This window comes from Trachurus trachurus, assembly GCF_905171665.1.
Source record: "Trachurus trachurus genome assembly, chromosome: 19".
Classification (NCBI taxonomy): domain Eukaryota; kingdom Metazoa; phylum Chordata; class Actinopteri; order Carangiformes; family Carangidae; genus Trachurus; species Trachurus trachurus.
The window spans coordinates 24,615,123-24,641,674 of NC_139913.1; the positions used below are offsets into that span (position 1 = coordinate 24,615,123).

At 41.5% G+C, this 26,552-nt stretch overlaps 2 protein-coding genes across 3 annotated transcripts in view; one reads left to right on the plus strand and one right to left on the minus strand.

The window, feature by feature from the left end:
• The first annotated feature begins 1,641 nt into the window (after positions 1 to 1,641).
• afap1l2 (actin filament associated protein 1-like 2) overlaps positions 1,642 to 26,552 on the plus strand; it is a 39,590-nt gene continuing 14,679 nt past the window's right edge. Inside the window, exons 1-4 of one of the 2 annotated variants that reach the window (XM_083994348.1) lie at positions 1,642 to 1,860; positions 16,027 to 16,155; positions 20,055 to 20,117; positions 23,329 to 23,420. In XM_083994348.1, coding sequence (XP_083850474.1) covers positions 1,845 to 1,860; positions 16,027 to 16,155; positions 20,055 to 20,117; positions 23,329 to 23,420 — 300 coding nt within the window. In that variant the 5' untranslated portion in view covers positions 1,642 to 1,844. Of the gene's footprint in view, positions 1,861 to 9,210; positions 9,285 to 16,026; positions 16,156 to 20,054; positions 20,118 to 23,328; positions 23,421 to 26,552 lie in introns of those variants that run through there. The other variant, XM_083994349.1, reaches the window with a different exon arrangement.
• On the minus strand, positions 24,304 to 26,201 carry LOC311002820 (kelch repeat and BTB domain-containing protein 13). The gene has a single exon (XM_083994350.1). The coding sequence runs from the start codon at positions 25,890 to 25,892 to the stop codon at positions 24,384 to 24,386; it is 1,509 nt and encodes a 502-aa protein (XP_083850476.1). The 5' UTR covers positions 25,893 to 26,201; the 3' UTR covers positions 24,304 to 24,383.

The window sequence follows — 26,552 nt, forward strand, 5'->3', positions numbered from 1 at the left end:
GAATACATCAAAGGCTCAGGTGAAGGACTGTGCCCTCTATGATCATTTTTCACAACTGGAAACCTTTTCTGTACTGTAACAATCACTGACACAGAGAGACACTGTAATCAATCAAATGCATTCACAAAGAATCATATAGAGGCTTGAGAAGTGTACAGTGCAGCTGACAGGTGCTTCCACCTGTGAGTGGAATGGGTGTGATCTTTGCTCCAACTCATTTGTCAAAATGTCACACGTAAAACAAAGTTCAAGAAGACTGTGTCATGTAGTATGGATGTCAGTGGAACCCACACACACACATGTATTAAATGAATACTGAATTTTACCGGGCTGACATATACTGTATAAAACATGTAAAAATGATTTGACCATTAATTGACATAAATGTCTAGTAGTGCATGTATGCCAATATTGTAGAGTAGACATATGTCACATGAATATACTGTACAGTATCTTCCTAAAAACCTGTATAATATTACATATCTTCCCCACAATGTGAAGATAGACATTTAATCAAAATGAACCAGAAAATCATACATACGTGTATATACATTTTACAACTGTTTTAACTAACTTGCAAAAAAAAAAAAATCATCTTATATCATACAAAAAAATCACTATATTTACATATACAAATGTTAGAATGGGCATTATCCTTAACATCCTGTCATATCCTTCAGCTGTGTGTCTCATCAAAACAACCCAGCTCCAGAGAGAACATCCCATCATGCTTGTGTCCACCTCAGTGTGACCCCATCCAGCCTCTGTTGACATCACAGGACCTCCACCTGCCACATGACCTCACTGTGCTGTTTATCTTTGGGTGTGACTGGGTAGAACTGTGGTAGTGGTAGTCTTACACTTTCCCCACTTCGTCCACTAAACCACAAGACTCTTTCTAACTGCCTGAGCTGCAGCATTATGGCTGTTGAGATGATAACAAGATAAAACCACGTCAGCTGAGTGGTGACCAGAGTGAATACAAAACCACTTTAATGTATCTTAATCATATTCTGGAGTGTGTTGTGCTTACTTAGTTTGACATTCCTCTCATACCTCCACCCGGTCACGGTTCTCCCACGGGGGTGTTTGGCCAGGGAACTTCACTTTTCTGTTGCCAGAGGGAAAGCAGTGAGTGTAAAGAAGTGCAGCGCACACACAACAACCACCTTTTACATATAAAAATGATAACATAGGCTAAATAGACCTTCATCATCCTCTCCCCCTCTAAACTCTGCAGTCTTATCCCACAGAGAACACGTGCATTTATTAATGAATTATGAGCCTCAGACTCAATGTTATGTCTCTGTCTGCCTCTTCTTCACTGGATGGATCAAAAACTAAAGAAGCCCACAATGCGGATTACCCCCTAAGTCTGGCAACTTCTTCTTGAGAAAGTGGGGAGTCCGAACTCCGTACTCTTCCACTGTTTTTTATTTTTTATTTTTTTATTTTACTCTTTCCTGAATAATAATAATAATTAAAAAAAAAAACCTGGAGCTCGAGGTCCGCGCTCCGCTTCGGGAAAAGAGCAAACCGATCTGCAGTGTGATGCTGCATACCAGGGAGGAGGAGGTGCGGCAAGAGCAGATGAGGAAGAAGAGGAGAGCGCTGTTGTTCCGTCAAAAAGTGTGGGCTGTCTGGCCCCAGTCACTCATTCACTCACTCAGTGTGTTGTTGCTGAACGGGAACGGGGCTGCATTCCGGAGAAGTTGCTGCCCCATCACTTAGAAAACTTGTCAACAAACTTTTTTTCTTTTGGGGTGGTTAGGGACAGTTTGATTTTATGAACGGAGAGGAGCGGAGGACAAGAAGGTGAAACGAGCGAGTGTCCGAGCGAGGGAATGGAGAAGCACAAAGGTAAGAAGAGGATTTTTTAAACTTTGTGTCAATAACATGAGAGACAGACAAGTCTGCTGAGCTGTCCCATTGGAACCGCTGATGATGCATCGCTGTAAAGATACCACCTCTTCTCAATAGAAAGCTACATTTTCTTCTTTTTTTTTATCTGAACCAAAATGTGATGTTTTGGGAATGTTTCCCACCACAGTAATAAAAGGCAGCTTCATGTACTGATGTGAGGACACATTGTTTCACAAATAGGCTCAGATTCTGGTCACCTGCCCCTAATAATCATTATTAAAATACCTCTGGGGTTGGGTTATAGCTTTCCAAAAAGAATAAGTCTTGTCACACTGATCACAGTGAAATGACTTGAGAGAGATGAATGCACCAGTGAGACTCTCACCACCTAACTGCTCCTCCTCTATAAAAGTAGTTTACACTGATGATTTCCAATAGCAGCAACAGTTTTCCCAGAGCATTCCTCAAATTCCTGTGGTTATTTGTCCATGAGGGATGAGCAAGGACATTGAATACTTCCTGATTGGCATAAACAACGAGTTTGAGCCCAAATGTCGGAGTTAACCAGCCGACTGATTGATGGTCACGACATGAGTTACACCTCACCTCTGCTGCCTGATTGAGGTTAGTTATCTTTGGACATGCCTGTGGACCAGAGGACGCTCTTCACTTCACTGTGTCTACAGTAGGTGAAGCAGCAGGGGGGGTCGAAGCAGCTTCCTGAGCCGAAAACAATGGTGACAGTCAAACAACACTGGAATCAACACAATTTGAAAAGACTGCAATCTTGCTGCAGCATTCCTGTTCTCCAGCTGACGAGACAGCCCAGTCTGTTTACTGCCACACTGTCGGAGTAAACAGTCCAATGCAGAGATACATTGAAGGGACAAACATTTTAATAATTCATTAGTAAACTGAGTCAAGTTTGGAGCACAAATATCAAGCTTTCCTCAGTTGATTGTAATATGTTTGCATTTTGCTGGTTGGACAAAAACAGGTGGTGGGAATTTACACCATCTTGTGATGCAGTTTAATCGGTTATGAAAATAATTATCGGTCAACGCCCTGATCTTACTTGTGTTGAAACATTTATGAGATGACATTGATTGTCAACCAGGGGAGCTAGACTGTTCAGCTGATTATCCCATGTGTCTCAAAGCCCTCTGAGTGGCATGGCTGAAACTGAGGGGGCGGGACTTTAGAGACCTAAGCTGATTTTGCAAAAGTGAGTAATGAAGGATAAATTTGGGTCCTACAAATAATCAGGCTTTGACATCAAAGGGAAGAGTCCACGTGTAAAACACTGTCAGTGCAGATCGGGGGGGAGATGAGGATGTGTTGAGAGCAGGGGAGAGCTGGGGGCAGATAGTCAGATGCAGGGCATGAAACCTGCATCTGTCAGTAGCAGAGTGTACTCTGTGTACTCCTTTGGCATCTGTATGCAGCAGCACCAGGACACTGAATTAGATCCTAACAGCCACAGGCAGTCAGAGGAGGGGGTACAGTAAAGGGAAACCTGGGAAAAAGTCAGGGAGGCCAATAACAAGGAAAGGCATTGTTTAGTATTCTGGATATGCTCTGTGTTTTTCAAACCTGACTCATGCAGGTTTCATTCCAGAGAAGCACTCCAGGCTCTCATGTCACTGATTCTCACACCTTGTGCCAAAGAACCAGGATCAAATTAGTGAAAGCACCTGGAGCTGAGTTGACTCTGAAAGACCTTCTGGCCGTGATGGGACATGTTTGAGAATCATTGCTGCTGCCAAGTGATGATTGGAGCACATTTGATGCAATTACTGACCAGTGTTGGGCCAGTTACATCCAAAATATAATACATTACATAGGCTATTATTAGTTACTGTCATTTGAAAGTAATTAGTTACATTACAATATTACTGTCTTACAATTGTAATGCGTTACACTACTTTTGCATTACTTTTGAGTTACTTCCGCCAAAATAGCCGCAGATTATTATAATATAATATGAGGACCATAATCAGAGACGGACCCACATCCTGTTGCCGGTCTGAATCAATGAATGTTCAAACCAATCTGTATTAGGACCATAGAAGACCAGTTTTTTTCAAAGAGGCAAAGATGGTTTATAAACCGTATATTGAATATCTTTGAAAGAGGTAAGTGTTCTTTTAACAGACTTTTGTTTGATACCACAGTGGCTGTGCATCACTTTCAAGTGTCCCTTGGAAACACTTCCGTTGTGTTGTGACATTTGCAGCGCGTTTTTCTTAAAGGGACAACGAGGAGTTTCTCCGTCGGCAGAACAAAAAGTGTTTCCTTACTTTTGGTTTCGCGGACGTTGCCCGGCGGCATGAGAATAACGCCGCCGAATTGCTGTTTATGGTCGGAACTACGACGGTATCTGATCGTCTTCGAACCTCTGACTATCATTCTTGATGAATGAAAACATTCTTGGCAAGACGTCGGTCTTGCACTGGTCCAAGAATTTCACTGTGCGTGCGGAGGCTCATGGGAAATGTAGTATGAGACACTTTGCTACGCTACGCTTTCCAAAACTCCTCGTAGTCCCTTTAAAGTGTTGTGTTGTGGAGTTTGCAGCGTCCTGGCCCCTCACGGCCACCGTACATTTGTGTGAGTAGTGGCTCCAAATCGACCTGTCAGATATGAATTATGTTTTCCTTTCGTTTTATGTGTTCTTTTTGTAAACGTGAGAAACGTTTTATCATGTACTGCCTGTAATGCTGCGCTGATTATCACCTCCTTTTTAAACTATTAAATTCAGATGCAGTCACAGTCCCCGTGACTCATACGTTATCACACATTTTTTTTGCGTTGTAACGTGCGTTACTTAGATTGTAACGCGTAAAATATTACCAAATTTAGCAAATAGTAATACATTAGTGTAATTTTTGTTACTTTTGTAACGCGTTACTCCCAACACTGTTACTGACCCATTGGTCACTTTGTCCAGCATCCAATCACAGTCCGAATGCTAATGTTCCCACTTACTAAATGTTAAATAATCATGTGGTCAAGAATATTAATGTTTCTCATCCAGCTTTCTTTACATGTTATCACTATATCTTGACATTCTTGACAGAATAATAGCCTATAAAAGAAACATTACTTAGTATTGTATATTATACACTATTGCATTCCCATAATGGGAAAAGAAGGATATATGTTTATTTTTTGTAGTATCTATTCCTCATCAGTCAGGGCCTCTCACATGGCTTTGCATGTTTTGCTTTCCATGTCATTATGGACCCCCCCAACCCCCACCCCCAGTTTCTCAGCAACACTGTCCATGTTGAATTCACTGTGCTGGCTTTTCGCTCTCTGCAGCTGTGTTTCAAGCAACAAGATCTATGATGATGGCTCCTTGTCTTGCCTCCAGTGTGAGCCGTCTTCTCCAACAGTGATCTGATTCTGCGATCGCTGCCAAAGTAGAGCGTGAGACTAATGGAGGCAGACTGACAGGCGCACTGATAGACATTTTTGAACCAGTGGATTATTCCGATGACAGGCAAACAGCTACAGTACAATAGATATTGAGCAGATATTGTCTGTTTTTCCCCTTTGTATCCCAGAACCAGCTGAAAATGCCTTTCAAAAGCATGTTTCATTGCAGCACGACAATGTGACAGAGTCAGTGGGTTTTTACCACCCTTAAGCCCAGCAGGCTTAGATGTAGGCCATCAGGGCTGGCATGGGGTCTACCGGTTCACTCGTATGTGTGTCATGGGCTGTACTTGCCAAGAGGTAGCGAGTGCAGCGTGGGTAATTCAGGAAGCTGGACTGGGCTATAAAAATGATGAAAAGAAAGACGGTCTTCCTGCTCTGTGGCAGTGGGGTGCTCAGTGTGTGTTTGGCCCTTTTTGCCCTCTGGGTCTTGCGCTTGTTCATTTTCAACACATCAAACGTTGCTTTGTTTATTGGATACAGAAGCTCTGGATCAGACCTGTATTGTGTTTTCTCTCCCCATCAGGTACTCTTATAGGGCATAGGTGGCTACTTGTAATCGCACACATATGCACACTGTAGTTCTCAGCCTACTCTCCCTGCAGCCACTTATCTGTGGGATAATAACTAAGCAGAGCAGCTTTTATGTGTGTGACTCAGGCGGCACTGCTAGTTAGTTTTCATTTATCAGCAGCTGCTCCGAGTCTGTCGCTTTCTTTCTCATCAAGCCAACACCATGGAGCCTTGTAAAGCTTCACTTTTACCTAGCCACAAATCTGCTCATCCCCACAGTGTATTATACTGTATGTTTATTGGAAAATTATGGTTGTTTAATACATACACAGAATGATAGTGTATGTACATACAGAGTGATATACACCTCACACACCCTAGAATATTTAGAAGATGATGCCTTTGGCTATTGGGTGGGGTCCTGTGGTGTGGGGAAATGCCTTAGGGGAAGTAAGGAGAGGACGGTTGAAGGAGAGATGAAAGTAGGGTGCTACATTAAGACGAGGAGGTGGAATCACACAAAGCTTCCTCTGCCTCATGGCCTGAGGCTGGCAGAATTTTAATCTCAGTCTTATAAAGTTAAAACTCAGTTATAGAGTTGTGTGTTTTGGAGTAATGTTACTAGCACTGCCTGGCAAAGCAGAAAAGCTGGCGTAATTGGTAGAAAACTTTTTTTTCTGCATGTAGTACTGCGTGGATATTGACTTCATAACATATTTTTCAGTTTATTGCCCACTGAGGCAGCACAGAAAGCGGTGAACGAAATGCTGACACAGCATTCTGTGAATTAAGTTGATATATGTTAGCAATGTTGTGCTTATTATCAACATTAGCATCCATTTGGAGGGTTAGTTTCTGCCCTCCTGCAGAAATTATTCCAATATTCACTCTCCATTTTGCTGTGATTTGGTTTCCACACAACTCTGGATGTTAGCTATAGCAATCTCCATCTGTCCGTGGTGATGAGCAGGTGCAGCAGGGTTGTTGGAGCTTCTTTGCACTTATCAACTGCCTGCCATTGAAAACTGCAATCAAAACATCCCTTGCAGTACGGCAGTAAAACTAAAACAATAATTAGCCTTTACCCTACATAGAGTTGCAGGAAATTTAGTTTGGCATGGGTTCATCACTAGTGACAGTCTTGTTTGTTTATTATAGGCCCTACTGTGAAAAAAAATGGTTTAAAGAGGTAATATTTTCACTTTCACTTTGTGTCACCATTTTACATTATTGAAGGCAAATTGTTGACTTTTGTCCCACAGCTGCTTTTTGTCTTGTCTAATGTTATTCTCATCACAGTTCCATCTGACATGCTTAAGTTGAAAATATCACCACATTTAGACGTTGAGCTTTGACCTTGGTCATACTGACCTGAATCGACAAACATTCCTGCATTACCCTCCAAACTTCATTTTCATTTTGCACTTTTCTCACTTCCCTCATCTCTGACTTTGCTGCAACTGCATGTCATCATGCCTCTAAGCCAGTGTTCAACCTTCAGCTTTAGCCCTTTTTTCCTGCAGGGAGTACAGTAACATGCATCGCATCCTAATCAAGACAAAGTTGCACTTACTTGGATTTTGGAGCCCATTAGCATGTTTCAGCTATAAAAACTGACTGATTTCTCCAAGGGCCAAGCTGTAAGACTCAATATAACCGAGAGAGCACAGATCTAAAGAAAGACTGGGGGAAAAGAAAAAAAGTGTTGGGAAAGATAAAGCGTGAGATGAATAAAGGCAAGATTCAATTGTCTTGCCAGAGAGATGATGAAAGGAGAAACTTAAAAATCAGTGGAGTGGAACTGCTGTTTTATCACTAACTCCTTCTCTCCAGTTTCTTTAGTATTTGCACCTCTGCAAAAGTTAACACCTCAGTCTGTGGCTTAGCATCTTAGGGTGAATGACTCCAGTAAGCCCTGTGGCAATGCTGTCCACAGACACTCTGACCACAGACTCTCTGACGCTCTGCAGCGTCTTAAGCCGTTGCATTTGACATTTTCTTTTATCTTTCCCTTACATGACATTGATTCTACTGACATTAGCCATCAAAGAAATAAGACAGTTTATATACTCTATACTTTAAGTTAAATTGCGACTAGCCTGGACAAGCTCGTCCTATAGATCGAAACTTTCCCACAGTGTGAAAAAAACACTTTCACTATCTCACTAATCACTAATGTGCATAGGCTCCTCAGCCACAACCTCCTTTTGAGATTTATTTAGAACCAACCTACCTACTTAACTGTGCCAAAGTTTATCTCCATCATTAGTGTAATACAGTAAAATAGCCTAGGGCCTAGGCCATTATTTATTCTGCAGTCTGACTTTGGTTTGCTTCTATATTGTCTTTGGATGAACGGGTACCACAGGTTTCAAACCCTGCCAGGCGCCAGCTAGTTTCTGGTCTGAGCAACAGTCTGTCCATCAATAAGTTAAAGGTTGTTTATTCCAAAGAATCTGTTCAGCCACTTCCGTTGCATGCAACAAGTGTGACAAACCACTATAAAACAAAACAAAACAGAGGTGTTCACACCATCACACTATAATGTAAACTCTTAAAGACTGATTTCTATGCACCTCAGGACAGAAACAGATCAGTGTGATAAAGATAGATGGTGTCCATTACAATTAGGAAAGCACAATCCTGTATTTTAGGGAAATGAAACCATGCCTGATAGGGTCAGGACAGCTCAGCTGATTAAGACTTAGAAATCCACCTAAAAGCCCAGTAGGAACTGAGACTCAGACTGTGCCGATGATAAATAAGAGTTTAAGTTATGTCAGACCTGCAGCCAGGACTCAATTACATCCAAGTCAACTATGTGCATTTTCCTTGAATGTTTAAATTCTCATCTTGCTTCTAACCTCAATTTATTCTTTTACTTTTCCCTTCACACTTTTGTCACTTGGTTCTCTTCTTTCCAAAGTTCCTTCAGTGTTGCTATCAGACACAGGCGGACCCCCTTTCTGAAGTCATCAAGTTGACGCTGGCTTTTTTTTTTCTCGTCCAGGTTACTATGGCAATAACACCAAAACACAGCTTGGATTAATCCAGCCATGTCCACGCAGCCCCTGCCCCACAGCTGAACCCATGCATGCTGCAGGGAGACAGAGCAGTGGCTGCCAATAGTGCTCAAACACCAATCAGACTGATGCTTGAGCCTCTATTCAGACCTTGCCCCTGCCCCTGGAAATTCACTGTGTAAAAGTCAAATGATTTGCTCTGAAGCAGAAGCCTGAATACTGAAGTTGTAATGGTTTAAAAACCACTCTGGTCCAAACACTGTGCTGTCATGTTAGGTCTCTGGTTCTTATTCTCGCCTCCTCTTATTTGACACCACTTCCCTTTAGGTGTAGTTCTTGTTCTGTCATTGTCACATTCACAGGATGATAACGGAAAAGGAGGCTCGTGCTTTGAATGATTCGCTTGTTACATATACGCTTCAGTTTCTTTAAAAATGGATATATGTGAGTTTCATTTCTTATTCATTACAATTTTTTTTGTTTGTTTACATGTCTTTACCTTTGCTTATTCTGTTTTGTTGCAAACATAACGTTCAAAGAGGCCTGAAAGTGCTGTCTCCTCTATAGGGGAAACTGAGACAGCTGTGTAGTTAAGAAGACAAAGAGCTGGAATACCATTCAAATAAAGTGCCAATTAATGTCCCTCCTGAATAATGGTGATAGCTGTGTTGTAAACAAGTTTTATGAGTTTACCAAAAGCTTGCTGCAACCCTGAGAAGAGATGGTTTTTCATTAAGCCAAACCAGTTAAGGCTGATTTAATGTCCCGTCATTACTTAATCACGTAAAGCAAGTAAACAGTTTGGGGATTTGTTGGTTTCCAATGCAAAAAATCTTTGTTTTTGACCTTTCAATTTGCACTGTGTTAACTAATAACTAACCTTTTTTACTTACTGTTGTGATGTAATTGATTAGGTGACTCGTAATCTTGCGAATACCTTTCTAAAATCTATAAATGTAATTGAGAATCGAGCTGGGTAGGAATGACCTGTTGTTAGTGTGTTAGTGCAGTGTGCTGTGCTGCTGGACATGTCATTGGTAGACAGCTGGGAGTGACTCTGAGTCACAGACTTAGTCAAGAGAAACACCCTCTTTCCCTGCTGTAGTCCACTGTGATCAGTGTCTGGAGAACAAATGTGCTAGATAGACAAGTTTCATTGGGTCAGTGATGGATGGATGTTCTGTAGGTGGGGGCTCAGGTGCACTGCTGAAAAGCAAATATGGGCAGACAAGCAGGGAGACAGACAGAACCAGTTCTATAAAAGCTCAGTAAGTGTAGCATTCACTTTTTACTGGAGGTGAAGAAAACCTCGTGAGCACATCTGCAGCTATTTTCAACATCTGCACCACATCCCAAAATATGACTGTGATTCAGAGAGTAAAGGAAGTGTCCCAAACAGACCTCAACCAGCAGCTCCAAGCTGAACAAGCAAGAAGGCCAGCTTGCATTTCAGCAGCCCTTATTGCATCATTAGATTGAAGCAATATTATAATTCCACATTTATTCTTGTTTTTGTTTTCCTTAACTTCCCAACACCCATATGACTTTTCATTTCCCTCAGCTTGGATCAAAGTTTTAAAAAGGCTTGAAAGAAGCACAAATATTGCATCAGTGAAAAAAATGGCCATTTCCTGGAGCATGAATTGATATGCTGAGATTTGAGGAGCTGTTTTCAAAGTAGGACAAACAAGGAGGATAACGATGTATATAGACGAGAGGAAACGTAGTAAGTTAAACTCAGTTATTACAAAAAGAGAGGTTGAAGTACACAGTCACAGGTAAAATAAGAATAAAATAATAATCAGGGGTGGGAGAAAAAATCGATTAACATAAATATCGCGATATCTTTTTTTGACAATATTTAAATCTATTTTTTTTTTCCAATTTTTTTTTTTTTTTGAATTTTTTTAAATATTGTGCAATATGCATTTGTTAGCCTTTTTACATAGAGAGAGTACAGTTTTGAAAAGGGTTTAAGTTCACTTTATAATGGAGTATGTTAATTTATAGGCACCTACAGTATTTGTGTGCAGATAAATGTTAAAAACTAAAAATCGAGAGAATCAGCAATAGGCTATCGTAGAATCGCAATTTAAATCGGATCGCCATCCAAAAAATCGTAGAAGAATCGAATCAGGAGAAAAGCATATCGTCCCAGCCCTAATAATAATTCATATTTAGTAATATAGAGACTGACGTTAAACTGGGAACGGCCGCGACGCGATGGACGCGATACGTAAACGGGGCGGAGCGGAGTTTTTTAACTGCTACACCAGACACGGACGCGACGCGACACGGCTTCACTGTTTGTTGTTGCAGCTGTCAGCTTCACCTTGTCAAGCCTGCAGTAAATGAGTGCACTTTATGCATCTCAACACATTTTTACATCCCTCCTGTTAAAATGGATTGACAGTACCTTTTTCACAGGTAATTTGCTGACTATCCACAATGTAAAAAAAACAAACACCATAATGTTGCACTGCTACTGGCTTTGCCTCTGGTACATGAGACATTTATTTTAATCACTGATAAACGTGATATATTCATTTTATACACAGTTCTCTGTAGTTTTCTACCTGTTGGAGGGCCGCGTAGTACGCGACGAGGAAATAAAATAGACTCGGCGCGAAAAAGAAGAGAAACGCCACGCGACGGCCGCTGCAGTGCGCGTCGCTCACATGGCCAGTGGAGGAGCTTCCATTGACTGAATGGGCGCGAGCTGCTGCGGCTGTCGCGCGACATACGTTTTGTGTCGCGGCCGTTCCCAGTGTATTTCAGCCGTCAAGTGTCAAATACCAAAAGAAGGAAAGTTGTCATGTCCGTCTTACCCCTTGGTCGCACTGCACGCGGAAGTTGAGCGCGCGCACTGCGCGCGGCTTCTCGGGCGCTTGGGTGGTCGCACTAGGAGCGTACTTCTTCTCTCTCCGCGCCCGTCAGACATCGACTGCAGTCGTTCATACTCGTATTCACTCGGTTTTCCACACACACGTCATTTTAAACATGTGTGTGTGTGTGTCCCGTGTGCAGACGCAACTGACAAATATGTATAGACGAACAAGCAACAACTTAATTAATCATCATTTTATTTATTTTATTTTGAAAATTGACCGGATTCTCTCGCCTTTTCTGTGCCCGACTTCCTGTCTGGTACGATCTGGTCTATCCGGCTTGACAGACGGCGCCCTCGGCGCGCGCGGCTCGCGTGAAAAATAGAAATGAACCGATCTGAAGCGCTGCAGGCGCGCGCACTGCGCTCCACAGCGCGAGATGTGCGACCAGGCAGACCGGTTAACATGTGCGCCTATCTGAAACTGCCTCCGCTTCGGTTCCGCGTCCAGTGCGACCAAAGGGTTACAAAGTTTCTCACAAGTCATACTGAAGCTGCTATGATGGCTGGTGTTATACCAATGGCCAATATATTTTAAATATTTTTTTCTTTTATTTGTCTTCTTTTTCTCTTTTTGGGGGCTGAAGAGTAGAACAGCTTTTATATATTTCCCAGCAGTTGTGGCAGACAGTATACTTGGAGGGAAAGCTAATTAGCTTCATGTCAGATGATATTCGCCCAACATAGTTTGGAGGCTGAGCCCACCAAGCGAACCAGCCACCGCATTTAACCTGGAAGCAGTGTGATTGAAATGAGAGGCCATGTCTGCCTCGTTAATTTCATGAGATGAAATGCTTGCGCTCGTCTCTGCTGAGATGCAGCCTGTCAGTCTTGATGCAGAAACTCAAGGCCTTTCAGAACAGGAAATGCTGCCAGGATCCTGACAAGACCCCCTTGTTCAGCAGATTTGTTCAAATCTAACTAGGAGAATAGTGAGACAGACTCAAGTCCCCTTCTCCTCTCTGAAGCTCTGTCATTCACAAATGAAGTCGACGTGGACATATTGAATGTAGTCCTATTTTTGTCTCTTTCATTCCTTAGCTAACCAATTGTAGCTAACATTTGTAGTCCAGATGCACAGATGGATGTGGAGATAGACATGCAGAAACGCTCATGGATTTTTTCTGGTTATTTTGGGAGAGCTAATAAAAACAATGTCAGTCACATTCAAAGAAGAAGCCTTTCCGCAGTAAGCACAACCAGGGTCAGACAAGGTAAACAGATGGAGATAAAAGAACTTCAGTGTGTTAGTTACAACTGACACTGCAGGAAACATTTGTTATGCATAATCTGTGCTCTGATCTTTTCCACTAACTAAAATCTAAAAAACACTGTGTCACATGTTACATCAGACTGCAGTTAAAAGGTCTACCTTTTTTATTTCATTCCTCAGTCTGAACCTAATCAGCCATTGGAAACAGATCCTGCTTATCTGCCAACTTCCAAATTAAACAGAATAGTCGTAGATATCTCAGAACAAAAAGGTGATTGTTTTTCTTGGTAAATAGAGCAAACCAGGAAGTACAACCTCAGGCATGAGGAAGAGTTACTCCCTTGTGCATAATATAGGCATATGAAAGCTGATTATTCAAACAAGACTCCTTATTTTATTCTTACCTGGCCCTGTTACTGTGTTTAAATTGCAGGAGTTAGTTAGAAAACACTGTAGTACTCTGGCTGGCCGGTCTCTCAGATTCCTTTTGGCCATTCTACAGAAGTGAATTGTTTATGCTGCGGAGGCTGCGGTCACTCACTGGATGTGCCGTGGGCGTCTGGCCAAGCCAGAGCCCACAGAGACGGCCTGCTACAGACCTCCCTGTCCTGTCAGCTGACTCCGGTTCCCAGGGTCCCCCAATCCAAAAGGCCATCTGAGTCAATCTCTGCAAACACACAAGGAGGAGAAGCTGGAAAAATGTTTAGATTCATACAGAGCAGCCAAACATCAGCAATTAAACAACTATTGTAAATGTAATTAAAGTAAATGTGCGTGGTTTTAATCATTACAGTAACATTTCAACACAAAGAGGAGTCCGCAAATGTTCTTGAGAGCCTTTATCATTGTTTAAGCTGGTTTTAATTACTTTACAGTATGTGTGAGTGTATGTGTGTGTCTATATTGGTTCAGTTCAGTGATGTTTTCCACCACACAGGTCCTCACATGGGGCCTCTCAGCAGAAGTTGACTCAGCTTGAGTAGGAGTCATTAAAAAGAAGCCAGTTTGCTTTAGCTTTGGGAAAGCCTCTCGTCATCTCCGAGAGGCAAAGCTTACCATGGCCTGACGCCTTATGCTGCAGAAATTTCCTGCCTTGCTGAGGTCTTTTGATGTGTGGGAGTGTAAGGAGGGGGCATGAACATATTCCCCCCACAAGTCCTGGTTAGTGATCACTTTGAGCCGGAAGGAGCCAGTAAAGGAGACGAGCTGACAGTTTTTAATAGAGTTCAAAAGAAGAAGAGCTATTTATTATCCTTGTAATAGTTTTACAATTTGTTATTTTATGTGGAGTAAAGTTCAAGTCTTGAGCAGAGGCAGATGACTTTCACATTTGAAATGGCAGTTTTTGTTTCTCTTTTAGCACTTTACACTTAATATCACTTTTAGTCACAGGAGTTTGTTGATCAAGGATGAGAATATTTTGTGAATGAGTCCTGATTTCAACCATGTGAATGTGATTAATATATAACTGTTTTGGTTTTATTGTTGTGTCAGAAAATGCTACCTTGTGTGTACTATTCTTGATGTGTTATTTTGAGAGCTGCACTGGCAGGTTTTTGGTGCAGTTTCGTTTCCCAGTTTCCAACTAATAGTAATATATTGTGACCTTTTGTGTTTGTAAGTAGGCCTACTGGGCTATGGCTAAAATGCATTAGCTTGGGAAAAAACTGAGTTAATGGAGACAACTGGTTAGCCTGGGTTAGGATTAAACATTCAAAGCCAAATACAGCTAACGCTAGTAACATGTTGTATAATGTGATTCACCCTTATCAGTGCTGTGAATATTATCCTACCATAACCAACCAAGCTTAGCTAATTATAAGTCTTGCACATGACAAATTGTCATTAGGCTTTGCTTTGGCTATTGTACGGATGAAATGACTAAGACAGTTTGTGAGTTTAAGAGTCACTCCTGGGAAAATATCTTATCATTGGACAGAGTCAGGCTAACTGCTTTTTCAATAAGCTAAGATGTTAGCTTCTGTCTAGAGTTTAATAGGCTATTCAGTAGACCTACAACAAGTGAGTATCACGTAAGATGCTTTATTATGTTGCTTTTAAGTTAACTCTAATAACCTTGTTGAAATGTAGCCTGAACTAGACATCTTAATCCAAATAGTGAGATGACTCTTGACCTTCTGTTGCTGTTTCACAGTTGATTAAAGAAAATTACATTTTACCTTGTGTGTACTAATGACTGTCTTCTGGTGTTGAATTTTGTGTCTATTTTTTAACACAAGTCAAATGGTTGTAGGTGATTACAATACAGGCACATGAGAAAAGTGATGGCATACATTCAGAGGAGACTTTACAAACCACCACTGATGTTTGCCCCACCTTTTTCCTTTAATAACGTCTTTCTTCTTTATTCCCCTTCTGTCTCATCTTCTGGTGAAGTGCTCACACACTGAGGCCCACTGTAGCAAGGGGCCTATTCATGAGGCCTAAAGAGAGAGTGAAGGGAAATACAAAGAGCTCTGCAGAGAGGGCTGTGAGCGCAGCTCTGACCCTTGAAGGATGTGTGTGTGTGGGATGCACGCAGACACAACGGCCCCGCCGACTCAAGCTCAAGCTCCTCCTTCCTCTGAACGTGACCTTTCACTAAACTCATACAACTCCCGAAACAACCTCAAAAAGACTTGCAACTGTCAGTAGCAAATACATGAGAGAAATAAGTCAATGACATAAAGTCTGGTTTGTTATTGACTGTTGCCAGCTAAAAACCTCTGAACCGTTTCTCCCATGTAAAATATTGGCAGCGTGGGGCTTAAAGCACAAAAGCCAAACAATGAGAATGAAACAGCTAACAAACTTGCAGCTGAAATCAATAGTAAAAGACATGTCCTTGACTTGAACTCCCTGTTCTCAGCCATAAATTAAAGTAAAATACTCTCAATATTTTTACGTGGAAACTTCAGAGGTTTTATATTGCTCGTGGTTCTTCTTTTTCTTTCTTATGGGAAGTGCTTGTCTGAAGCCATTATTTTGATACTAATAAATATTTCCACACCAACAAAGGCATTTGACATAAAGGAATTTTTATGTTGATATACCTCTGAGACTCTCTTGTATGTCTGTGCTTCCAGTGCTGGACCAGCTCCTGATGGAGCTCCACCGCTTCCTGCTCATCCTGGACAAGGAGACGCTGAGCGGGAATGCCACCATCCAGAAGGGCTTGTTGGCCGACCTCCTCCAGTCCTACAGAGCCTCCAATGGTATGAGAAGAATCAGTCCAGATTAGACATGTACTGACGTATTTATAGGCTTCATCAGATGACTGCAACATATGAGAAAGTGGATTAGAGTAAACACGCCAGTTGAGTTTCCTGAAGGTGAAGTACAGTCTGGAAAACTTCCACTGTATCATTGAGCTCCACTGATACGTTCCAGAGAAGTCATTAAACTATGGGGTGTACTTGACATGACTCACTGCCTTTAAAGCACCATGAACTTACCTTAACTTCAATAACAATTATTAAAACTTGGCAGTGTCGTAATAAAAGGAAATACAGGTCTAAAGTCCTTACCTCAGTGTTGTTCAGGAACTCAACTTAGTAGATATTTTGAGGGAGATTTTGCATATTTTTTTGACACATGTGACAATACCAAACTCCGGGTGCAGTGAAAGGTTGGGAAAAGTTTTCAGTTGTTATAGCACAATTACAACATATAATTAGGAAAATAAAGAAGAAAAAGTTTGACAGGAACAAAAATAACATTCGGGTCAACCAAAGACAAACACTTTTGAATTTTAGCATTTTAGTGACATTTTAAGCCATGAAATTATATTGAAAATAGTCAGAAATTAAAAAATATAAATAAACTGAATAAAGGCTGTGATTGCATGTTTTATTGTAAATGGTCAAAATGTGGGTCACTGTACTGCCTGGTCTGCCTTTTCCATCTACCAGTAACAACACTAGATTTTCACTCTGAGATCTGTCATTTCTTAGTGTCAAAATCTTTCCTGCTCTAATACAAGTTAGCACTCATGTCCTATGAAGGCATTTAAGTGTTTTTATGGAGACTGAGCTATATAACATGTGAGTACATATGATGAGAGGTTTTAAGAATAAGGCTTTTCCTCACTATAACTCTTCCTTTCTTGTATTTCCTATTGGTGCAGTATTTGTAATTACATGACAGTTACACTGGTTGAGGTTTAACCACAAATGTTTAACTGCAAAGGCTTTATAGACTGGCTGGCAGTTTGTCTGTCTTTATGCAAAGCACCTTATGTAACATGCGGTCCTGCCTTTCGTTTCCCACAATTCAATAAGTTTACGTTTTCGGCACTTTGGTTCCAAGAGAATCTATTAAGCGACCCACTCTGGTATTACTTTGCTATTTTAAACTCTCAGTAAACCACCATGTAATAATTATACTCTTGCAGGCTTCTATTAACAAATACATTTGGGGTCTTTTATCCCATTCTGGTTGCTTAATACCACTTTGCGGTCGCTGAATCAAATATTCTTGCCTGCATTTTTACCTCCCCCTGCAAGATTATCAGATTGATATTCTATTCTTTGAATGATTGTGGTTATTAGTTTACGCTTACAGGGGAGATAAAATCAAAGAAAGTACCTCTTGCTTCATCATAAAGTGATGCATGGCCTGTTAAAATATTCTGTCAAACAGTTAATGACATGTTTATTTTTCTAACTCACTGGCTCTGACACGAAACATGAAAATGGTGAAACTGCTGGTGGGCTGATGTGATTTATGGAGCTTGGGAGTCAGTTAGTTACAATGTGAACCAGTCTGACACTGAGCTTCAGCCAAGCCTCTGCCCCTGGGTGTGTGAGGAACTGGTAATAATGAATGACGAGGCTGATCCTTCACAAACTGTAACTGTAATGGTAGAGAAAAGTTGCATACAGTTCACATTGATGCAATATTCTTCCTTTGTTTTTTGTTTTTTTCAAGTATGTTTTTATTAGTTTTGTTTGCAATTTACACCAAATCAAACAAGACATTCTTACAGGCAAGGAACAGAGCAAACTTTTTCTCCCTATACCCCCTCCCTCCCCCTCTTCCCCTCTCTAAATAAGTAAACCATTAAAACTATAAAAATGAGATGGAAATAAAGCAAAAAGGATGGAATAATAATAATAATAATAATAATAATAATAATAATAATAATAATAATAATAATAATAATAATAATAAATAAAAGTAGACAAATACTGATAACAGTTACATGATGAATTTCAAGGGTGTTTCTCAGGACATTAAATCACACATTCTACTCCCTCAGAGCCTCCTCCTGCTGAAGCAAATTACCAACATTAACATCATGTCTTAAAAAACGTATAAAAGGTCTCCAGATGTCAAGATTCTTCCTTTGTGATGACTCTATAACAGTACATTTGTGTACAAGTGACCCAAAAAACAGTTTTGCTGGTCCTTCTCTGTCTTTCGCTGTCTCTCTCTCACACATACAGTCACCAACACACACAAGCAGTCATGATTTTCCATGTTCAGGTCCTGGACCCGTCTCTCCGTACTTCCTCTCCTGGCTCCAAGCTGTATCATTTTTCCGAAGCTGCATTTATCCTCTGGGGATGCTCACTTCCTTTGAGAAGCAGTTTATAAATAGCATTTCAACTCTGTTCCCCTAAAATCTGGTTTCACTGTACAGGCAAAACATCGTTTCATTCTGCTGCTGTTTGATTTCACCTCACGGTATCTATTTCAAAGGAGAAGCCTTCTCCACAGAGTATCACTCAAGGTTAGAGTTTTGTTTGATTTCCTCTCAGGATATAAAGGGTTAGTCAGCTAAAATATTGAAATCAATCAAACGACCTTCCTCAAAAGTGTACCGCAGCTCCGGAACAAATTCCCATAACAGGTTACAGTAACGAACTGGAATCTGATGGCAAAACCACAGGGTTTATTGTTTGAGAAAAGAAATTCATGCAAACTGTTTATGTGGCAATGTTATGGAAATGTCTTTGCCAGCTTGTAATTACCCTGACGCGTTAAGACCGGTATTAAACCAAACATGGTCCATTTCTCACTGAGCTGACTTCAGCGTTAGTGCGTGACATGAGGTTTTATCAGCTCAGCTTATTTCCTAAATGATACGATTGTTCACACTGGCCTGTAAATATTTATGTTTGAGTGCAAAAAGAAGTCAAGTTCAGTCTATAATGGACGTCCAGCTCCTTGTGCTATGTAAAACGTTTAATTTCCCAGGAAACCATCACTCTATAATTATAGTATTTTCTTATTCTCATTTTAATTAAATTGTGACCCTCTCACGTTGTATTGCTATAAAACAAAGAGCTCATTGGATAAAAAGAAGCTGTTGCTTTTGGACCAGTCCCAGTTCTTGTTTATGAATATACTATAAATTCCATTCACATTGAGTGGATGAAATGTAAACTCTCTGGAGGTCTAGACTGCTCTCAGCCAATGGATCAAGTTTTGGAGTTGAATTGTATAGTATGATTTTCGAAAAACTTCAAAGATAGACATTATACAGTGCTCTATCTGTGCAGGCAAGGAGGCTTCTGACTAATGTCTGATGAATGCCCTCCACGGTAAGAGTGGGTGTCAATAATGGGCCCATCTGTCTGCACAATGGACCACTTGTTTGGGTGAAATTCTCCTTTAATCCCGATCTTTTGACAAACATGATGAAAGTTTGTTTGGCACCATAAGCTGGAGTCAGATTTTTCCATTAATGCAACAAGTAAATTCCTTCTGAAGCAAAATATGCATGCTATTTTTGGGACTGTAGTTGTTACTTTGTATATCAGAGCTTTTCACCATAGTGCAACACAACTTTTAGAAAGTCGAGCCAAGGGTCAAGTTGTTTCAGCTTTCTTCAGTTACATTAGGAGATTCAATTCAGTAGAATGTCTTTAAATAAGCTTTTATTGCATAGGTTAAATGCTATAGTTTTAAAACTTCAGACAGCTCCATTGATTTACTCCATCACTGTCTTCCTGTTATAGTTCAGTTCATGGAACATATCTGTTGTTTTGACTGGTGGGTTTCTCACCTTAGTTTAGCAGACAGGTGTGATAAACACCACAGCGTTCTGTGCCCGCTTGCACTGATCTGAACTAACCACATCTCACTATCTCTTTCTACCTCTTTGCAGGTGCTGATGAGGAGTACATCTACATGAACAAAGTTGTTCCAGGGAAGAACAAAGACGACAAAGGTATGAGTTTCCACTGGTATCTCTATGAGTGTGACTTTTTCTTTTAAATTTTAGTTGAAATTATGAAATGGAAAAGATTTTACTCTTGGCTCACCACTGGTTTTGCAAAGCCAGATGGTTGGTGAACTTGGTGTTCCACTTTGATACACCCAAATATCTCAGTAGCTTCTGAAACAGACTCAAAGTGAGAGAGTGATGTTCTTCAGAGGAACGACTTTGGCGACTTTTCCCACTTGATTTTTTTTTGGGAACTTCATCCTATTCCATCCAACACATACATTTTTTATGTCCATTGTTTATGACCATATTCCTACAAAACTAACAGTCTTCTTATAGCCTCATCTATGCCTGTTGAGTTCCTCTGGAGAATGCTAACCCACTAAACTAGCTCAGCTTACCTGCTAAACAGTAGCACACTGACATCGTCATTGAGAGGATCTTGGCATCCCAATATTGTTAGCATTTAGCTCAAGACACCCCTGTACCAAAAAGTAGCTGCAGCTGCTTGCATGGCTGTCAGCTTGTATTTGAAGTTACTATGCCATAAAATAAGCCAACCTATTTTCATGAAAATAATTTTAAGTTGCATCTTTCTTTATCAGTCATCAAGTATGTTTTCATTTCATACAACATGAATCAGTTAAAGCAGAAGTAAGTGGTCCGGTCGTTTTCGCTAATGCTGCGTTCCAGGCAGGCTTTTGAAATCGTAAATTACAGCTTCAAGTCACAACTTACGACTTTGTAGCGTTCCAGGCAACCCACTCGTGTTTTTCCGACCTGTTTTACCGGTGAAAGTCACTATAACGGCCACTCGTAACTTCCGACCGGTGAACTCGTACCAGATCAAACTGGTACGACTTCACAGGTCCGAAAAACACGAGTTTCCTTGAACGCACCATAACAGTCCTCGTCCCTACGTCGCCACATTCACGGCGTCCCCTGGCTGCACACACAGCCCTGCATGCCGTTCTCTCTCCTCATTGGATAAAAACTGTAGGATACGATAAATTTTAAAATTTAATAAAAATTTTTGATAAAGTTTTCTCCTCGGCTCAGAGCAGAGCAGAGTGACTGACAGACCCGTGTTTCAGACCACACACTGTAAGTGATTGCTGTCGGAAGATATAACTATTTAAGACTTATATTAACACAAATATATCACTTACTTCTGCTTTAATGTCTTACCTACATGTTATCACCTGTTTTCTTTGGTGCGCATTAGGATCAAGGATGTTTGTTGTGGAATGACCAGCGTGTGTGACTTTGCACAATGTTGTCAAACACCAGGGCATACTTGTTAAGTCAGTGTTTTTCAACCTTGGGGTCGGGACCCCACGTGGGGTCGCCTGAAATTCAAATGGGGTCGCCCGAAATGTCTAGTGCTAATTGATAAAAAAAAATACTCATAAAAATATTTTTTAACTAATTATTATTATTTTTAAAGTTATGATTAAAAACACCATACACAATCTTAAACAACTGTATTCTATACTTTCACTTTCTTGAATATAAATCGAGTTCAAATAAAATGCAGCGTATAAAAATATCTGAACTGGCACATGCACATGATCGTGGGGTCGCCAAAAATTTGTGATGTCAAAATGGGGTCACGAGTCAAAAAAGGTTGGGAACCACTTTGTTAAGTTATTGCAGGTTGTAGCTACTACATGGTTGAGTTGAGTATGAGATGAGAATAAGCTGCAACGAGAAGTGTGGCCCCCTCAGCTCCCCTCCTTTCAGCCACCATTTCCTGTCTTGTTTCTTCATAGCTCTGCACCATCTGACTGACCTGTTTTGTTTGGACAGTGATGAAGAATGTGGTTTGAATGAGCTCTAGACTTAACACATATTTTCAGCAGCGACGCTAGGAAAACCACAGCTTTTGTTTCACGTAGGCCGACGGAAAGCGGAGGCTCAGCTGTGACAGATCTTGAGGTTTGCTAATTAGCTACATGTTAAACCTGTTGCAAGGGAAAGGCTGCAACAAAACACTGATAACAAGACACAACAGGTATTTTAGTTACTGTGATATCAGTGATGTTACACATAGGCCTACAATCTGTGGGAATACTGTCACAGTTTGCAGTAATTCCCCTTATCTTGTTTTCCATCCTCATGATGACACAACAAGAATTTGACCCTCAGTGATGTTGCATAACTTGGACTTTTTTCTCCTGTCTTCTTTAACGCATAGTCACAAGCTCCAATGGGCCAAGCCCTGTCTGTTTGTTTTCAAAGAAAAGAAGTTTAAAGTGACTGACTCTGCCCTGGTCTCTCCATGTTAATCCACACATCAGTATTCAAGTAGAAACAAAGTGAAAGGTTGGAGAATAGTGGAAGTACAACACAATGGAAGACATTAACATTTGTAGAGATATACTTCAACAACATAAAGGGTAAAAATCAGTTTACACACAAAAGTGTTTTTCTTTTTTTCTCATGTTTTACAGATACATTTTGCCAAGTGTTAGGTAATTCCACCTGTGGGCTTTCTTTCAAGGTACCAGTCTAATAGCTACACACTATGAAGACCATTAGCTTAGCCTGGGAGAAAACCTTCAATCAATGGATAACAATAGTTTGACTATGTCCAATGTATTCTGCTTTCATGTACTGCTCAAGTTCAATGATTAACATGAGTTAGTTATTTCTCCCTGTCCATTCTTTATGCTACAGTAAGCTAAGATGGCTGTCTCCTAGCTGTCACAGATACCTGAGTGGTATCATGAAAGGAAGACAATTTGTTTCATCAAAGTATGAAATTACCAAAGTATCAAACAACCTTCTTCCGAGAGTCATACGCTTAAAGCGTTAGCAACCACTGAGGCTACTCATTGGACATTGTCAGAGCCTGAGAAGTTTATAAATTGTGGAGGATAAATCTACTGAAAACCATCATTATTTCAGTCTCTATCCAAAGCCATCTTTAATTTTCTTGATGTGTTTTTTCCCCTGTAATGTGGTGTGTGTTTTGTATAATAGTGTTGTTGCTAAAGGCTTCCCCCTTGATTTGGGTTATGTGGTCACTGTAATTCAACAATGAGGGCTCTTGTGTTCACAGTGAGTGTTAGGGATGCTAAGGGGCAGTGACATGTGTAGGAGACATCTGGACATCACATTCACATTATGACCCATTTCTTTCGTTTATCTTGATGTGAAGCCAATATAATGCAAGATTTCTAATCCTCTGACTATGCTTTTTGTGACCTAGATGACAGATCAGATGCCCTGCTGAATGGAAAAGCAGCAAAATGTTCCCCCGTCCCACAGAAGAGCCTGCCCGACCTTCCGCCGCCCAGAACAGTAAGTGATCACCAGAGTGGATTAACATGTGAAATGATTTGGCTTTAACGTACACACATAGTCTCTGCCACTGTGGTGGGGCTTGTGATGGTATAATAAACACCAGTAGGACTGATGAACTCAACAAAGTACATGAGAAAGTTCAGTGGAAATCACCATATTCAACAGTAAAAGGGCCCCGAAGACAAATTGCAGCTTTAAATGTAATTGACAACATATCTGTCTTTCGTTACAGTAAGAACATTATCATCACTAAGCACCTTAAGTATTCAAAATAAAGGCCCATGGATTGATATCACATGATACCGGTGAATTCAACTGGTTTTTAATGTACTAAAAACATTTCCCACATCCCTCAGAGTTACAAGCCTGAGGCCATGTGAAATCTATTCTCCCACAGAAACAGGTATTTAATCACTCATGGGGCCGAAAGACCTGAGCAAGGCAGCGTTCAAGAATGTGTTAGAGAGCCGTGTTTTATGTTGACTGGGAGGCCGGTGGCTCCTGAATTGGCCCAGTGTGACTTCAGAAAAAACGTGGAGAATGGGAGGTTTAGGACATCCCGTCAGTGCCTTTGAACTTTGTACACACACACACACACACACACACACACACACACACACACACACACACACACACACACACACACACACACACACACACACATAGACTCTCACACACACACTCACACACACACTCATGCACTGTGGCCTCCTCTAATATAAACTACAGTAGCAGCTGTTGCTAATCAGAACAAATGTTTAGTGTCAGCATGTGTGCATGTGTGTGTGTGTGTGTGTGTGTGTGAGTGAGGGCATGTGAAAGTGAATGCATTCAAATCAAGAACATTTGTGTCACCATGGAGACTCCAGAAACGTTTAGAATCAGGGGTTTTCTTTTATTCTTGTACTTGGAGTTTAGAAACACTGAAACATCACATTGTTTTCCAGTTGTGCTGTAATTTCACAGTTGTGGCACAGCTTCCACAAATCCCTCAGATGTGTCTGGCAAAGACATTTCGTCTTCCTTCCCTTCTGAGTCCAGCTGTGGTATAACTGGTCCCGTCTTGGGAAGCCTGAGTAAACACGTCCACAGTGAACCGCTCTTTGGAAATCCCTTCATCTGCCTGCGGGGCTTCCATCCATCTCCTGCGATGGTGTATTCAAGAGTTAGCATGTGTTTGACTGTGAACACAGAGTCCCCCCTTATCATTGCAGTGAACAGTGCCCCCTTGCTGTTTATGTAGTGTCCGGCCATGGCTGTCCACTGGCCTGTCGTGATGTTGTAGCTGTCCATTACGCAGCGCAAGAAGTCGTCACAAGGCCCGTTGCGCATCACATACAAATTGTCCCTGTGGGCTACCATACAGTGACCATAGCTTTGAGGTCTGATCAGTGTGGTTGCAAGTTTCCATTCATTCAGGTAGGGCACGTATTCATAGATATCTGTGGTGTCTGGCGGTTTCCAGAAGCAAATAAACATCCTTCTCCTGCAAACGGCGCAAGCTGCGGATGCTACCGGTCTGGGTGCATGTTGGATAAACGTCCACTCTCCCTTCTCAGTGTCAAAGCACTCTGCTGTGGAGATGATCCGTTTCTGGACCTCGCCGCCAATGGCGTAGAGTCGGCCCTCATGGCCTAGCAGGGTGAAGTCATACCTGGGTTGCTGGGGTCCAGGTAGAGCAGTCCAGACCCCTGAGTCCGGGTCGTAGCAAAAGCTGCTGTCCACGGTGTCCTTACCGTAACCATAAACTCCCCCTACGATGTACAATCGATTGTCGAGCACTGCCACACCGGCCATGGAGGTGCTGCAGAGAGTTGGGAGGTTTGTTAAATGCTTCCACTCAGCCTCCTTTTCATCAAGGTAGCAAACAATCCTGAAGGAGTCGTGTAGCATCTCCATGGAGGGAGAGTGGGTGCCCAGAGCGATGTACGAAGTAGGAGACAAGGACTGAGAATACTGAAGAAGGTCTTCAGGAAGTGTACTTTCTGCTGCTTCCTGCAAATCTTCAAAAGCATCGCAAAGGAAAAGAGCTGCACTGTGAAACAGTTTGTGCACACCAAAGATGGAGGCTGCATAGTAAAGCAAGAGGCAGTTGTCCGAATCAATAATGTCACAAAGGTGCTGCACCAAACATGCAACCTGCAGGAAAGCAGCGCACTCCACCACTTCTGTGAGCTCATCCGGGTCGCTGATGACGGGAACCTCTCCCCTGCAGACGGAGAGGGCGATGAGGAAACCCCTCGCATGCACTCCCCCCCTCAGGTGCAGCTCGTCCTGCTCACTTTCTGTCATTCCAGACTGGAAAAGAGCAGAGAAGTAGTCGCTGTGCTTCACCAGCAAGGCCCGCTCCACCGTGAACCAGCTCTCCTCCACCCTCACTCTCACCCGGCGCTCACGCTGCTCCGCGTCCTGCAGATCAGGGCTCACATTCTCTGCATGGATATCTCCCAGGCCTTCAGGCACTTCCATGATCTCTCAAACCGGGGTCTCTAATCCTCATAAAACAGGCTCTTAAATGACAAATCAGCGTGTGACTCGGATGCAGTTCGGCCATGTTTTTCCTCCAGGACTGGACGGTAAATAAAGATTTGTGTGAGTTCCACTGCGTCCTGTCTGCATGGTCTGAAAATAGAGCCGGACTATAGATAGCAGCTGTGCCACTTGCAAGCGTCAGGCAGGGAAAGGAAAACTGTTGACATGCACAGTAAGCGGTAGTGTGGCTCCCGGCAACTGGTGATTATCATAACCGCAATACGATTGGCTGGCCAAAGCTTTTGCTGAATTATTCATGATTACGTCACCCCCAAGCGTTACCCTTACCCTAAAAGTTTAGTTTTTACATGACTATTTTAGTGTTGTGTTTTAGTTTTAGTGTACATGTAGGCCTATGATATTTATAGCTAACATTTTAAGTTGGTTAGTTGTAAACACAAATGGAGGAGGAAAACTAATATGACAGTTTTAAAGGTCAAAATGTTTCCAAGGAGGGAAAAACAAATCCAGTATGTGCAATATCTGTGTCATGTGAATTTTTGGATTTCTGTTTTTCTGCCTCCCACCATGCAGCTGACATTTACTGCCCCTTTTTTTTTTTTACCTCCATCTTTACCTCCACTTTCACTTTTCAAT